General features: G+C 26.2%; 3 protein-coding genes across 8 annotated transcripts in view; 2 read left to right on the forward strand and 1 right to left on the reverse strand.

The window, feature by feature from the left end:
* The first annotated feature begins 1 nt into the window (after position 1).
* Positions 2-8,835, forward strand: LOC127277948 (run domain Beclin-1-interacting and cysteine-rich domain-containing protein). Of its 3 annotated transcripts, XM_051299408.1 has the most exons (13): positions 1,860-1,927; positions 2,044-2,099; positions 2,322-2,502; positions 2,837-2,988; positions 3,059-3,242; positions 3,324-4,464; positions 4,554-4,649; positions 4,791-4,996; positions 5,180-5,322; positions 5,695-5,877; positions 6,002-6,184; positions 6,323-6,476; positions 6,577-8,835. In XM_051299408.1, exons 3-13 carry the CDS (start codon positions 2,323-2,325, stop codon positions 6,778-6,780), a joined length of 2,826 nt encoding a protein of 941 aa, XP_051155365.1. In that variant the 5' UTR covers positions 1,860-1,927; positions 2,044-2,099; position 2,322; the 3' UTR covers positions 6,781-8,835. The 3 variants fall into 3 exon arrangements, with proteins under 3 accessions (XP_051155366.1, XP_051155363.1, XP_051155365.1); XM_051299409.1 differs by lacking the exons at positions 1,860-1,927; positions 2,044-2,099 and adding an exon at positions 2-150; XM_051299406.1 differs by having other exon boundaries at positions 1,848-2,099.
* On the reverse strand, positions 8,364-12,788 carry LOC127277954 (G2/mitotic-specific cyclin-B3). Its single transcript, XM_051299416.1, has 7 exons — positions 12,637-12,788; positions 11,196-11,462; positions 10,760-11,119; positions 10,002-10,448; positions 9,761-9,916; positions 9,390-9,670; positions 8,364-9,316 (listed from the first exon to the last, which is right to left on the reverse strand). The coding sequence occupies exons 2-7, from the start codon at positions 11,415-11,417 to the stop codon at positions 9,265-9,267; spliced, it is 1,518 nt and encodes a 505-aa protein (XP_051155373.1). The 5' UTR covers positions 11,418-11,462; positions 12,637-12,788; the 3' UTR covers positions 8,364-9,264.
* A 134-nt stretch (positions 12,789-12,922) lies between these two features.
* The window catches only part of LOC127277947 (peroxisome biogenesis factor 1), a 363,271-nt gene continuing 359,521 nt past the window's right edge, over positions 12,923-16,672 (forward strand). For all 4 annotated transcript variants that reach the window (XR_007842435.1, XR_007842434.1, XR_007842436.1 and 1 more), the window contains exons 1-7: positions 12,923-13,210; positions 13,701-13,834; positions 14,238-14,453; positions 14,663-14,777; positions 14,852-15,839; positions 15,966-16,180; positions 16,405-16,561. Coding sequence is in view for 1 of the 4 variants with exons in the window: in XM_051299405.1 (XP_051155362.1) it covers positions 13,742-13,834; positions 14,238-14,453; positions 14,663-14,777; positions 14,852-15,839; positions 15,966-16,180; positions 16,405-16,561 (1,784 nt within the window). In the remaining 3 variants the exon portion in view is untranslated. The remainder of the gene's footprint in view (positions 13,211-13,700; positions 13,835-14,237; positions 14,454-14,662; positions 14,778-14,851; positions 15,840-15,965; positions 16,181-16,404; positions 16,562-16,672) is intronic.

The following is a 16,672-nucleotide window of genomic DNA, read 5'->3' on the forward strand; positions in this document are numbered from 1 at the left end:
ACAGTTTTCAATATAATTCTAATCGTTTATATCTTGTGAGAATAAGAGAAAAATGATTTTTAAAATATGGACTATTTTATATTTTATACTGTTATTGATTGGATGATTTCCATCATCATTTGTTTGTGATTGGTTGAATTATCATATAGGGTAAGTGTATCAATTACTGTTAAGGTCCCAATTACTGCGATTTTTATAAAATTAGTAAAACTTAGTAATTGAGAACATAAAACAGTTTTAAAATGACTTTAAAACTTATTCCTAATGATAATTGATATTATATCCACTAAAAATGCATATTTCGACTATTATCAAATTAGTTATTTATTTTTCAATTGAACCTATCACAGTAATTAGAGCATGTGTATATTTTTCTCATGCTGCTATTACTGTGATCTATCCAGTCAACCTAACCTCTAAATCAACGCTTTTTGCGTTACAGTAATTGGTGCACATGATTCACAGTAATTCATGCAAATTTGCAGTAATACCAGCATATGCCATTTTTTAAAAAGTTAATATTTTTAATAATATATATTAGTTTTTTTCAAGTTTAAAGTATCGTTTCTATTTTAATAGACACTAATAGTGATTTAACAAAAAGAAATAAATCATTATTTTATTTACACTTATATTATTTTATCATTAAAGTCGGTCTTGGGTTGTACATCACAGTAGTTGGGACATTTACCCTAAGAGACAGGTTCTTATTTTTTATAAAAAAAAAATTTACTAATTAGATTCTTTTTAAGTGAGGCCGCGTCTACACTAGGTAAAATTTTAGTGGAAATTGTGTAGTAGAGTGTAGTGGAGTATCGTGTAGCTAGTGTTGCCAACTGCCGCGAGAGAAACTTCAACACACACTCAGCGGCGTAGAAATAGCCTCAAATCAGCAGATATAAATAATAATTATTAATTTAAATAATTTAAAATAAAAATAGGGTAAGTATACCAATTACGGCGCGTTCATAAAAAATAACTATTATTACTATTATGTTTAATATAACTGTTGCAAAATAATTAAAAAGAATTATTTTAATCTTTTTTGATAAAATTTCTAATAAAGATGTACATTTAAACAATTATTAATTTAATTACGTGAGATCAAATTTTTTCCCTCGCCGTAATTAAAACAGTCTTAAGATTTTCATTGGCCTTAATTACCCGAGATTTTTATTTATTTATTAACATTGAAACTTGTGTATATTTTAGTTGACGACATTCGCAAAAATTCAAATTATCCAGAAATTAAATTATTAAATTTTTATGTTCTTCAAATAAGCGTGTAATATTACAGTAATATTACGTGCTACTTTGGAATCTATTTATTTTGTATACTATAATCAATAGATCTACTTTTATTGAAGGGCTGTTTCACTTAAAATTTAAATGAACAAAATAAATTATTTCCTTTTTTGACAAACTTAATAATCAATAGGAGCTTTTTTACATTTCTCCAGTCGGGTTTAATTTTTTTGAATCCTATTTAAAAGTAATCATAATTTTACATATTAAATTTTTTAATTTCATTTCATTACAATAAATAGCAATATATATCTAAATAGCAACTAAACTTGCGGCAATACGAATTAAAATATTTTCGAAAATAAATCAATTATACAACTTAATGGTTTCAAAGTTAATAATATTAACTTTTTTATTATTTTTTTATTTAATTTTTATTAGGTATGCGACGAACGATAAAATGATGACCCACAATTTGAGGCTATTTCTACGCAGCTGAGTGTGTGTTGAAGTTTCTCTCGCGGCAGTTGGCAACACTAGCTACACGATACTCCACTACACTCTACTACACAATTTCCACTAAAATTTTACCTAGTGTAGACGCGGCCTGATAAATAATTACAAAGCTATACAATATTATTCAGGGGCGTAAACTGTGCTAAAATTCTATTTTACCATGAGAGTACATACGTGTAACATATTTTTTTTGACATAGATAGATAATAATAACATGACCGATTAATAGAAAATATAGATAACATATAACAATAATACATGAATGACAGTTCTTTCAATCAGCTGTTTCAGTATGATTCTCCAGTAATTAATTGTTTCTAATCAAATTCCAAAAAAAGGTATGTTTTGCTATTTGTGTGATTGTTTTCTCACGCATTATTGCACATTGTCACATGTTTTAATTGACATATACATATATATGAAAATGTGTTCTTATAGTTTTAGTTCTAAAGTATTTTTTTCATTGTTTATTCTTTAAGTTTAATTACTCGAATATATGTCATATACATATATTGTTTTTACTTTACATAGTGTGCTTCAAAAATAATTTCTCTTTCCAGGATGGTCGAAGACATTAGAGTTAAGGAGCAGTGGCAACTACTCCAAAATCTCAGATCCACTGTAGAAGGATTATTAAATAATGGATTGTCAAATGTATGGAATGTTTATGGAGGTCTTAATCGATTACATAATATAATGGAACAAATATTTAAACATGGATGTAGAATTTTTGATCCTACTGTGAGTATATATGCAAATTCTTCATTATATGAAACTATATACTCACATTATCTTATCTCCTGGTGCATTGTCTGTTTTCTATTATCTAATATTTAACTTATACATCTGCTCTAGACATGTGTTTAAATGTAATTATTATTATTATTATTAAGAATTGAGCAATGCAAATGATTTGTTATAAGCGTCTTTTGTTATTTTGCCTCGTATAATGAGATTGCAATTTTAATTAGTATTTATATATATACAAAGACTGATGATTGGAAAACCCTGACATTTAACTTCTTTTATTAATCCATAAGAGTTGCTAGTTAAATATACAGTTCTTATTTTTCAGGGTGAACCCGATTGTTGGATTTTTATTCAGGGATTAAACTGGCTTCAACCGTCATTAGCGACATCACCAATTATTCGAGAATGTGATGATTATTTTATTAATTTACCAATTAGAATTGCTTCTCGGAAAGATATGTTGTGGCTCTATACAAGGTATTTAAATTAAATAATTAGTTCGATAATTATTATATTTGAAAATTTTATATATCGAATGTTTTAATAGTTTAGAAAATCACTCGCTCTCACAAAAATTATCATGGCTTTTATCCGATAAGGAGCATTTACTCTCTTGTTTGGAACCCTGGGCATTTTTATGTCAAGAAACATTAGCCGAAGCAACTCTCATATGTTTAAAAGCAGTTGAAAAAAATCAACCTGTTCTCTTGACTGACATTGATCCTTGTTTGGTATAATCATTGAATATTTTGTAATTTTTTATTTAATTTCGTAATTAAATTAAAATTAAATATAATAAAATTTTATTTTAGTTTCTACCAAATTGGAAATGCGGTAAAGACAGTCCCAAGAAATTTCATCGTCGTTCTTCTTCATATCCAGTGAATTTACGCAGTTCATTAAAGGAAATATCATTTAAAACATCGGATGAAGTTTGTAAAAAATGTAATACTCCTCACATACCAATAGCGTCTCAAAATTTCATCACTGATTTAAAAAAGAATCTCTCCATTGAAAAAATAAAACCCACAGAGGAAGAAAAAGAAGAAGAAATGAAATTAAGACGACGATCATTTCTAAGGACATGGAATAGTTATCCTGAATTAAGAGAAAAATTTGACACATTCGAGGGAAGAAGTACATCAACAGAAAATTTAACTTTTATAAATAAAACAGAAAAAAAATTAAATCAATCAATTCAAAAAATTGAATTGGCATCTGTCATTAAAATTGAATATTTTGAAGCTAAAGATGCAATTATACCATCAGAGAGAAAAGCAACAAAACAAAAAAAAATTTCGCGAAAAAGTCGAAGTAAAACAAAAATTCATTTAAATTCACCCATAACAAAAAAATACAATAGTGGAAGTTCGGATACATTGAATTATGAAGAGAATACAAAACCCGTTACAAGTGAAAGTTTTTCTTTCAATCGACAGTCAAGTGTTGAATCATCATCTGTTACAGATTCGATAAAAATAGAAATTTCCAATTCTTCAAAAAGAAAATCCTCCTTTTTAGCTGGTTCAGGACCAGAATTTATGACACCATGGAGTTTAAAGATTGAGGGTCAAAAGGATATTAGAACACCGAAAAAGAGTTTTATGGAAGATGGTGGCAGTAGTGTTCAACCAATGGCAACGGGATATTTTCCACAACCTTTAGAGGGACAAAGTATTATGAGTTTTCTTTCATCTGCACAATTTTCAAGAGCAAACGCCGAATTGGATAGAGAAAATGCTCACTTCAGTATTTCTGAAGCAATGATTTCTGCCATCGAACAAGTTAAATGTAATCGACAATTAAATTTATTTGAGGAAACTATCGATGAAAGTGACGAAGAAATAAATCATTTGAAACAAAGAATTCGTTTTAGACGCCGACAAAGGCAGGAGGAGAAAAGAAAAGTTGGAGTGTGGATTCGAGATCTTTTAAGTGACGGAAAAACTGACAGTAAGAGTTTTATTATATAGAATTTTTTTAATTAATTTTAAGATATAAAATAACTAATAATTCGATTGTTTTTTTTTTTTAATTTTTAGCAACTACTACAGATCAAAGTGTTAGTCCTTTGTCTTCTTCTTCTGAATCTCAGTCAGACAGTATTTTTTCGGATGATGCGGTATTTCCGTCTTCTGGTATACCATTAATCTTTTCTTATTATAAAAATTAAAATTATATATTTACATTTTCTATCGTTTATTTCATAATTTTTTAAATTTTTGCTGGAGACTAAATTTACTAATAGTATAATTTTAATTGGAAAAATATAATTTCAGGAATGTATGAGTCAACAGCTTCTTTGTCCTCGGAAATTGACTATTTTAGATCGTCTTCGAGACACGGTACGGAATCGAATTTAACTGATAGTATAATATCAGCTGAAGGTGTGGCCTTATCTCTAATTAGTAGGTTTAGTGAAAAACAATTACCCAGGGCAAGTGAACTCAAATGGCTTGTTTCTGAACAAGATGCTCCTCAACAGGTAACTATTATCTAGAAATAATTTACCAATTGAAATAATAAAAAATTGAGATAATTTAACGGCCGGAATAAAATTAAATATATATATATAAAAATTTTTATTAACATTTAAATTTTAAAAAGGTGAAATAATATTGAATGTTTCGAAAAATTAATAAAATATTTCATCCATCAATTTTTACAGTTGTTACCGTTACCGAAAAATTGGTCCATGAGTTTAGATGAACTAAAAGTGAGTGATTCGTGTCAAACGATTCCACTTCGAGGTACTATAGAATGGGCTCCTCCGAGGCCTCAGATTATTTTCACGCCACATCCACCACCAAAGTAAGTATTTTTGTAATATTACCTCCATAAGGGAAATTTTTTCACTCTTTTCATAAATATTGATATTTTTTTTTTACCAATAACTAAAAATTACAAACTTTTATTATTTGTACTTTTATTAAACGAATTTGAAAAAAAGGAAATCATTACAGTATTGCAATACTCATCACGAAAATCTAAAATCAGTTTAAAATTGCTTTTTAATTAAAAAATTGTTAAAACATTTAACAAATATATATTTTTTTCCTCTTTATGAAACCGGAAAGACAGTGAAAGAAATTGTTGTCATTATTTGAAGAAATAAATTATTTATAAAATTTCAAACGTAAAAGTTTTCCAAAAAATAATATAAATGTTGTAACATTTTTGCAGAAAGAAAACATCGATATTAAAGCAAAATTATAGATGTGCTGGATGTGGAATGAAAGTTGCAGTTGAGTATGCGAATAAATTTCGTTATTGTGAATATTTAGGAAGATATTTTTGTACCGGTTGCCATACAAATCAAGTGTCAATGATACCCGGAAAAATTCTTTATAAATGGGATTTCTGCAGGTATGCATTTTTATTACAATTACTGTCTTCTTTTATTAAATGAAATTTAATAAGGATTAAATATGTTTAGAAATTAAATATTATTTTTTTTTTTTAAATATCTTCTTTTTTTCTTTTAATCTAGATATCCAGTTTCGAATTTTTCATACAGACTTTTGGATCAAATGACAATGGATCCTCTATTTCAAGTCAACGATTTAAATCCCCTATTGTACAGACGTGTCAAGCATTTGGAACGCACGAGGATACTTCGAACTCAATTATTTTTCTTTAAAGATTTCCTTTTTAATTGTCGTTTTGCTACAAGGTAAATTTCAAAATTAAAACAAATAAATCGAAAATTTGAAATAAAAATTATTAAAATATTATTAAAACTTGAAATTAATAGAAATAAAAATTAATTCAAAGCAAAAATAAAATATTAAAAATCGATATGATTTTACAGTTTACAGGAAGCGCTGAGGAAAGAACCAAAGCATTTGTTGAATGATCCTCACATTTATTCAATACAAGATTTGATACAAGTGAAACTTGGCGTTCTTCCTGGTGAATTGCACAAGTTAATAGAAGACTGTTATGCACACGTAGCAGAATGCATGGTATGAAATAACAAAAAAATTTTTAGAATAAATTATATTAATTTAGATAAGTCTTTTACTGTCTATAATTATGATCTCTAATTTCTTAATTAATTTACAGTTATGTCAAGCTCGTGGTTTCATGTGCGAAATATGCAAGGAAAACTCGAAGGATGTGATTTATCCTTGGGAATTAAATAAAGTGATAAGATGTGAAGCTTGTGGTGCGTGTTTTCATATTCATTGTAGAAACAATTCAAGCACCAAAGAATGTCCAAGATGCGTGCGAATGCAGGCAAGACAATTATCTAAAGATCCACTTTGACCCAGGCTATATTTATACAGCAATTTACGTATTATTTAAATTGCTTTATTTATTATGTAACATTGCAAAGACAATTTGCAAATTATCTATTATTATTTAATGCATTTTGACTCTTTAATTTATCAAACTACATATAGAGATGAATGTTCATCGAATGTAATCAAAATTAATTAGTTTGAAATATTTCAAATTTATTGAATCTTTTTTTTTATACTTATAATTTATATAGTATTGATGCATATTTATATAGTGTTAATTATATGAATCTCAATAATTAATGATCAAATGACAAATATCTACATTTAGAGACTGTATATTTATCTAGTTAGATAATATTTATTTAAAGAATTATATTTCATTAAATTCTAATTTAGCTTTAATGGTAAATGTTCACCACAATTGATATAAGCAAAAAAAATTACTAAATGTATTAGGAAAAAAGCAGGACGCACTTTTTAAATGGTTGTATTCAGCCATAGGTTTATGCTTTAATTACAATTTATCTTGTAAAAAAAAACAAAAAATTAGGCACATTGTGTACAAATTTTTATATTTCAGAGAGACTGAAAAAAGGAGGTCTTATTGAAAAGCCTTGAATCTGTTAACTTTTCTAATTTTCTAAAAAGAAAAAACAATGAAGATATTTATTAAACATTTTTGTAGAATTAGTGCCATGTTATTAGACAGTGTCTCAAAGATATTTATATATGAGAAAAAAAACTATTCATTGTTAGAGACAATTCATTGTTTTTTTAAAAATAAAATTGAAAAAGTATTATATTCTAAAAATATGAGATACAAAAAATGTTTACGTTATAAAAATATATTTCTGCGTTATAATGTAATATGAATTTTCTTTAGCTTCAATTTAATAAAAATATGCTTTTCTATTTATAAGGAAATAAATAACAATATTTTTTCAATTAATACTTGTTATTTATTTTTTTAAGACCTAAAAAAGTGAGGTGAGTTTTTAATTTGTTTTAAAACTTCAGAAAGTTAATTAATTAATAAAAAAGTGAAATTTTTAAAAGTATTGGGGGAAATTAACACACAAGTTGTTTTAATTTTTATGATTTATTAATTAAATCATGTCGATAAGGACCACATACACACGCACACTTTAAAATAATAGATATTACAATTACTGTCGATATAAAAGTACGCAATAACATTGTAAATATGTACACCAAATAATTTTATCAAAAGAAAAAAGAAAAAATAGCAATGAACTTATTTATATTCATGTCTTTTTTTTCATCAAATCTCGTAATGTGTAAGGAATAATGTATATACATGTAGTCACAGATTCGATCTGTATTTACAACTCTGAAATAATCCCGGCGCTTTTCCTTTTTTTTAATCTTTAGAATAAAATTTAACTTGCTCCTCAAACAAGTTACATATTTAAAAAAGAAAGAATTAATTTCTATAAAATTTAATACCTAAACTCGTATTGATCTAGCATATTATAAATTTTCAAATTTATTTTATTGTATTAAATGAATTTTTCATAAACTAATTTAAGAAATTAAATTTTGAAAATATCTCGGAAAGGGAAGTAAAATCCTATCACAAGAATCTGCAGTCAAATATCAGTCTATTTCATTAAATAATTAGAATACATTTTAATGTGAACTGGTACTAGACTACCTTAATTTTTGTTTTTCCTAATCAAGAATAGTTAATCAAATGATTAATATTACACTCAAGATATTACATGTAAAAAAAAAGAACGTCTTGCTCGTGATTTTTTCATATTCACCGTTATCAGTCTGTATATAAAGTGCAACAAAAATGCATAACAATGCGCCACACTTGTAATCTAAAACGGCAATTTTCATGTCTCATTTTTTTTTTACTGTTCTTTATTTTATAATAATAGACTATCATTTGAAAAGATTTCAATAATAATAAATTTAGTACCTCGATTTCACTTCATGCATATATTTCAATAAATTCGCGAATGGATAGATAACGGTGACAAATTATAATTATAATTAAAAAAAAGTGTGTAAAATAACAAAAAAAAAAAAAAAAAAAAAAAAAGATAAATTTCCTACAAATAATTCAGAATAAAAGCGTGGCGCTAAAATAAATTTTTAACAAAAATCAAAATAGCTTAAAATTACTGAGACTGCAGAAGATTACGTTAATGGTATTTATAAATAGTAATAAAAAAAATGAAAAAAAAAATGTATAGAAATCGCTTTTTCTTTGTCAACCGTATTACCAAAACTATGCACAAAGCTTCAGTCATACTCTCTAGATTTCTATTTTATTAATCGTTAAAATTATGTTTCTCAATAGCGTTAGTCGTTTATCACATCAAGGAGTATGCACTCGTCGGTAGATAATTCGTCCAAATCGCTTGTCTCTTTTATTTGTTCGTAATTTCAACTTAATGAGCAAGCTTTACCAATCAATGTGATCAGTTTCGCATTCCGCCTAAGTTTTTTTTTTTTAATACTTACAATGCGATGTTTATATATCTAACACCTCCTTTAATGGCACCTTTGCAACTTCGAAGAAAATCCTGAAACAATTATTCAAAATTAGCTCCTTATTTTAAAAATAATGTAAAATTTTAATTAAAGAAAATTACTTACTTATGACTATATTTATTCCTAACAGTGGCGAGAGCTTCTTTGTGTTTTCTAAGTAGCCCTTCATTTAGCGCAAGAACAACTTCTTTTAATTCAGAAAGAGCATAACCCGTGTAATATTCAAGTGTCGGTGTCCAACCACTCAAATCCTTCATTTGAAGAGCGAGGAATAGCGCGGCAGCTGCCATTTTGCTGTCGCTAAACATTATTGTTGCGTAGTCCATCAAAGAATATTCCAAGATGTAACGAGCCAATGTTAAAGTTGGCATTGAAACTTTTGCACACTAATAAAAAAAAATTAATAAATATTACTATTTTTTTCTATCTTATGCATTGATAAGCTGTAAGTAATAATTTATTTATAAATTTTTTACCCGAGCATATCTACGAAGAAATCGATATGAGAGAGGAATTCCAAGATCGTAATCGACAATTTTAAGAATATTCATTTCCATTCTCAAAAGTTCTTTTTGCGTGTAAGCGCCGTCACAAATATACAAAAAATCTTCCACCATTGGAGGTATTCTTTCCTGAAAATTAATTATAAATAAATTTGTTAAATTACTTAAAATAGAAGTAAATATCTATAATAAATTTTGTATATACAATCCTTACATCAAATTTGCTCGCGATGAAAAGACTTGCAGCACCAAGAAGCTGTAGCGTCTCTTTACCAACTGTCACTTTTGTCAGGTAAAGATCAACTAATTTAACAGCCAAATACAAAGTCTCGTGATTTAATTCAAATGATTCCTGTACCTCAACCATCCAATCAACTAATAATGATCTCATCCATCGTGAAAGACAAATTTGCTTCTCCATGTAATCTCCAATTGGGAAAATTTTTTCTCGTTCCTTTAAATAATTGAATATATCCATTGCATAGTGAGAAACTTGGAATGGATCCAACCAATTTTCACCATCGAAATCCCATTCAACACCTTCCGGAAGCTTTCTCTCTGGTGGTGCATTTAATCGTGATTCTACTGGAGCTTTTTGTGTCACCGATTTTATAGGTTCCACTTCCACAATTTTTTCCTTAATCTCCACTTTTCCTTGTGCCTGCAATTTAATGAAAAAAATTTGTTATTACACAAAAATTAATAATTACAATCAATAAATTATTTTTAAGATTTTTGACATTTTTAATAATTTGAGTTTTATAAGCAAATTAATAATTTAAAACAATATTAACAATTAAAAACTTAAAGTTCCAAGTTTAAAAAATCCCATTTGTTTTTTAAATTTCAATAATTTTTTTATTGAAAAAAATGTGTAAAAATTTATTAATAAAAAAAAAAGATAAAATGTTTATTAAATAATTTTTTTTTAAATAGTATAAATAACTAAAATAATGCATAAAAATAACTTACTTTAAAACTAGACCTCGTCACCATTTTCAAATTTTCCTCAGCAACTTCTTCTAATGCGCTGACATATAAAGAATTATCCTCGGATTTTTCTAAGTCAACGCTGCGTCTTAAAGCAGCAACTTCGGGAATTTCCAATTTTTCTTCATCCTTTTTGACAAATTTTGTTGATCGTGCTGGTAATTTTGTCTTGGCAAGTAATTTATTGTCATTTTTCACTAAAATTTTATCCAATGAACGAAGACCAATTGTCTGAGAGGATATCTGCACTTTTGATGTGACTGCTGCTTTGGATTGTGTAACAATTGTTTTTTTCACAAGTTTCTTTGGGTCATTGACTTGCGTAAATGTTTTACCAATGGCCTAAAGAAAGAAAAAGAAAATTAATAAATTTAATTTCAAATTAAAAAATAAAAATTGTAAAAATTGTTAATCTTACTTTGGTGACATTGGTAATATTTCCTAAAGCTGATCGCTTAACAGTTTTGTCTTTGGGTGGAGAAGCATCGGCTTTTCGTTTAAGTCTGGTTTCCCTAATTACTACTGATTGTTTTGTTAATTGATTGCTCGTTGTGGAATTGCGAGTCGCCATACCTTTTCGCATTGGTACTGCAGTTCCACTTGGCTTGCTTTGTGTGCTAAGTATTCTGGTTGGTGGCATTTTTATGGTTGAATTATTAATTTTTTTTTTTTTTTTTTTGAAAAGCTGAAAAAAGTTTTTTTTCTCATAAAATGTACATAAAAAAAATTATTTTATTATTTACTCATTTATTTCAATAATTTTTTTAAAACCATCAAATTCTGACTCTCGGAGTTAAATATAAATTTCTATTAAATAAAAAATAATTCTTATTTGTATAATTAAAAACATAAATAATATAATAAATAATTCCATATGTTACGTGGCAAATGTTTTAGAAATTTTAAAAGTTCACATTAAATATTTGACTTTAATTGAATTAAATATTTCTTTTAAATTGAAAATAAAAGGTAAAACTAAATTTTTATGACTCAAAAAATTAATGTTATTTCATGTATAAAAACAAATTAAATGTAAAAAAAAAAATTTTATTTATTCAAAGGTTTAGAAAATTACAATATATATTTTAGAAAACTAACATATTGAAGGAAATTAGGTTAGGATTAAATACTATAGTATATAAGAGATAAAGTGTAATATTTGTCAATTTACATAATAAAAATGTAAATAAAGAATATTTTCAAATAGAGAATAATTATCAAATAAATTACATTAAATTTAAATATATGAAAATTTTGTTATAAAAAATAAAAATATAAAGACAAATTTTGTCCTTGTCAAGAAGGAGCATCCTTCAGAGTTGGAATCAGGAATACATTGACAAGAATAAATTACTTTAGGGTGAAAATTTCTAACTGAAATTCTGGTGTGCTGTGTATATTTACCAGAGCAAAAGGTTATGAAAACGAAGAGAAATTTCAAAAATATTTACAAGTCAGAATAAATCACTGTATCCCTCAACCGCTGATTTTATAATCAACAGAAGTTTCTGTCATAAATTAGAAAATATTTGAGACATTTTGAGGTGAAAATTCTAACCACCATCAAGACTGTCGAAAAAAAGTACACAAAAACGCGGGAACACAAGAAAATGAGATTTTTTCAGAAAAAAAATGCATCATGAGATGTGTATTATGAGTCTTATTACGATAAGATAACAATTAGTGAGAAAAAATTACTGATATTAAATACAAAGTAATTATATACAAATTATTGAAGTCGCTTGGGAAGCCACCCACGTCATTTCTCACGCTCAAAACAATCAATTATCTTGAATGAAAAAACGCAAAATATCAATTTAAGAGTAAAGTACTGAATAAAAATAGTAAATGTTCTTTACCTGCAAGTTTTATTCAGAGATTTTAGGTTCCAGAAGGTGTAAATTTCTCATTTATGAAAATCTTGTCACTTGTACGTTACTTCATATTCGTCCATGCAGCAAGGAACAACTGCAGTTAGATTGATGCTCGTTTGAAAGGTCAGTTTTCGGTTATAGTAATCTATGATTGGCGGTGCCTCCAGGTTTTGGCCAATCAGAATAGTGAATTAACAAGAAGAAAACTTAAGAGGTGACATCTTGCAACAAACGTTCAAATCAACAAGTAAGTATTCCTATCAACGTTGTAGGAATCCATGCTTACCAACAATTTATTTGTGTTTACAAGTATTTTCAATTTTCATTAATTTTTATTTTACTATAATTTTTAAATGTTAGTTTGTTTTATAGTATATTGTTTATTGTGTATCATATGATAAAAGCTTGTACCAAAATTACCTATTGCACCTACCTCTATTATCAATTTTGTTTGAAAAATTCATACTTTAAAAATAAGATATAGGTTATGTTTAATTGATACATATGCATTGTTTTCTTTGATGAAAAAAAATTAATTTGTTAAACAATAACACAACAGGTAGGAGTTTTGTCAGTATATTGTAATTATTTTCTTTGCTTTGTTTTAACATTTAATTAGTAATATCGTTGTAATTATGTTAGTGATAAAAACAGCATGATATTTGCACAACACATGTTATGAAATTTGCACTTTTTGCTATTTGTTATAATAGTAGGAGTTAATGGTATATATTTGTTTAAATCGTCAATTTTGTTTGTCAACATACTTAAAATTCTTGAAATAGTAAATATTTCTTTTTATTAATACTAAAAATATCAGTTGGTAATGTAGGAATTTTCTAAATTTTTCAAAAAATTAAGTTTTAAACATTTCTTTTTTAAAAATTAATGCAAATTTATTTTCTATTTATGCTATCTACAATTTACAAATTTTCAAGTTAATTTAATGTTATTAAATTTATAAACTAATATTTAAATAAATTTTTGTTTATTTTTATGTTGGTAAAAAACCGTTATTTTAAGTAACATTACTATACATATTTTTATAGATGCAATTTTTGGCGGGTCAAAGCTCAAACAATAAAAAAAAATGCAAGAAGAACGTTTTATAATTAAATATATAAGTGTAAATAATTGTTTTCTTTATCTACCAGATACGTGGCTGAGAAAATTATCATCAAAGGTTAGTATGATTTATATTGTTTAATAGATATTTATTGCTACTAAACAATTAAGTATTTTTTATAACCTCAAATATTAAATAATGAATTGACAAAATATGATTTTTTTTAAGAATAAATATTTGATATCGAGTGTTGATAATTTATATTTTTTACCATGAAAAGTCTGATAAAATAGAAATCGATAGTAAAAATTTAATTCTTTTATGGAGGCAAAATCTTAAAATTGTCACTTAATGGGACAAACAATTTTTTATTCATTTATAAAATAATTAGTTATAAAAATATAACTTTTATTGATAAATAATATTTTACTTTTTAATTAGGTGGCGGAACTAGGAATAATTTTTTTTTTAAATTACTTAAACTTTGTTACAAATTATTAAAAATGATTATTTTTTACAGCCAAATGTTGTAAGACTGACTCATAAATGTATAGATTATTACTTATCCTGGTTTTTATTACCAAGTCCAAATGTCTTTCCTTCATTAAGTGCAACTTTTGCAAGAAGCTTAGGCATTGAGGAAGGAGATGAAATTTTTATTACTTGTGAATCTGAACCACCTTCTCTTACAAGTATAACAGTGATTCCAAAAAGTATACAAGATCAGGAAATTTTAGTAAGTATTAAATAAATATTTTTTCTGTATTTCTATTTTTTTATTTAAATTATTATAAAAATTAATTTATTAGTTAAACGATGCGGTGAACTGAAATGATCCACGCTATTAAAAATTCTAAATTTTAACAAAAATGATTAGATTTTAAATATTCAGGAAAGTTATTTTTATTTTACAAGAAGTAATAATATTTATTAAAACAATTTTAGGAGCATCAATGTGATAAAATTCAATCTATTCTTTTGGATCAAATAACTGTTGTTGCAAGAAATCAATCAATTGTCGTGTGGGTTTCTAAACGACTGCATGTAACAATTCTAGTTGGTAATTATTTAAATTCACTTATTTTTGTTTACTTTACATTAAATAGAAATTTATTAAACAAAATTTTACATTAGATTCGCTCAATCCAAATTTTCGTTATGGGAAATTGTTCGAACATTCCGAAGTTCATGTAAAAAATGCAACTGATAAAATTAGTACAAAGTTTAATAAAAAATCGAAAATCTCTCGTGATATAAATTCCAAAAGTGCAATGTGGAGCATATTCAAGTATCTGCCACCGATATTTTCCGAGACGAATGAAATCTCAAATGAGGAGCACACATCCATTGACTTTCAGGCAGAATTGAATAAATATATCAATATTGGTCCTCCTCAAGCTTTCCGAGTACATGAAATGTTCAAAATAGAAGATATTTCTGAGGCAAATGCATTCGATGTTTCCTTACAGTGTCCGTATAATGTCTTTATTCACAAATGTCACTTACCAAATGATTTTCATTCATCACATGAGAATTTTTATAAAATCAGAAAGATTAAGGAGAATCGACAATACGATGAAACAAGTAGCGATTTTTTAAGAGATAATACTCAAACTGTGCCTAAAGAATCAAATGAGTTAATTGTTAAATTATTCTGTTTAGAAGATTATTTAGAGCAATGCTCCAGTCTTATTGACAAAGAATATTTTCTAGTATCTCCCTTACATAAATGCATTTATCTCACATCAAATTTAAAAATGAATTTAAAAGTCAAAATTGGAGGCAAAGTACTTTTAAAATCATATGAATCAGAAGAAAACAAAGTTACATCTATTGAAATTTTTCCTTTTAATAACAACGTGACTTGTGATGATTTTCAAAATTTTGTGAAACAACATTCCAAATATGAAAAAATAGTTATAAATTCTTGTGCTAAAATTGCATTTGATAATAAGAAAAGCTGTCTTTTGAAAATTAACCCTGAGTGTAAATATGCTTATCTCAATGCTGATTGTTTAATGAATTTGAGAATACATATAAGTAGTATTGTAAAAAATGATAAAGGAGACATTAATGAAAATTTAAACAATGATGGATCGTGGATTAAAAATATTACAGTCAGGTGAGACATTTTTTCGTTTATTTTGTTATTTTGCATTTTTATTATTACATTGCTTCGATAAATTTCTTATATTAAATTAATAAACAATTATTAAATAAATAACAACTCAGAACATTATTGTTTTAGAATTTTCGATGATTTACTTTCAAAATGTGAACTTACGTTACGTTTGAGTTTGGGTTTACATAATATAAAAGACTTGGATTATAATCGTGAAAATATTTTAATTTGTGGTGATACAGGCTCAGGAAAAACAACTGTTTGTAAATTATTAGCTAATCAAATACAAAAGCCTCCATATTTTATTCACACACACGTAATTGAGTGTATGCCACTTAAAGGTAAGTTTATTAATATATGCATAATTAATGTAATGTCTCATTAGATATAGGTATTTAATTATTTTGAAAGAAATTAAATTTTCTTTTACATTTATTATTTAATTATTAAATTATCTACTTTGTAAAATAATAATAAATTCAAAATCAAATTTTAGAATTAAAAAAAATAATACTGGGAAATAAGAAATTTAACTGATTAATTAAAATTTTACTATTTTTTGCAGGCAAAAAAATGGAAGTAATACAAAAAGTAATTCAATCTGCAATGTCAGATTGTGTATTTCATGAATATTCAGTGTTGATTCTTGATGATTTAGATAGCATAACAAATGCTGCAACAAATGATGAAGAAATGACTCCTGATTCAATGAATGCTGCCAGGTAATTTTCAAAATGTTTCCATTTTTCAAAAAAGAATATATTCAATTTTCTTTTCAATTTTTAAAATTACTCTTCATTACTACGTAACAATTTTTTTTCTTATGATGGTCT

This window comes from Leptopilina boulardi, unplaced genomic scaffold (assembly GCF_019393585.1).
Source record: "Leptopilina boulardi isolate dan_hultmark-lab unplaced genomic scaffold, ZJU_Lbou_2.1 LbouV2_193, whole genome shotgun sequence".
NCBI classification, from domain to species: domain Eukaryota; kingdom Metazoa; phylum Arthropoda; class Insecta; order Hymenoptera; family Figitidae; genus Leptopilina; species Leptopilina boulardi.

Coding starts and splice junctions, on each gene's coding strand:
- LOC127277954 (XM_051299416.1), bottom strand. CDS start 11,417: ATGCCACCAACCAGAATACTTAGCACACAAAGCAAGCCAAGTGGAACT. Junction 10,449..10,759: donor TGACGAGGTCTAGTTTTAAA/GTAAGTTATTTT, acceptor ATTAAATTGCAG/GCACAAGGAAAAGTGGAGAT. Junction 9,671..9,760: donor TTCTTCGTAGATATGCTCGG/GTAAAAAATTTA, acceptor TTTTTTTATTAG/TGTGCAAAAGTTTCAATGCC.
- LOC127277948 (XM_051299409.1), top strand. CDS start 2,323: ATGGTCGAAGACATTAGAGTTAAGGAGCAGTGGCAACTACTCCAAAAT. Junction 4,997..5,179: donor AACAAGATGCTCCTCAACAG/GTAACTATTATC, acceptor CAATTTTTACAG/TTGTTACCGTTACCGAAAAA. Junction 5,323..5,694: donor ACGCCACATCCACCACCAAA/GTAAGTATTTTT, acceptor ACATTTTTGCAG/AAAGAAAACATCGATATTAA.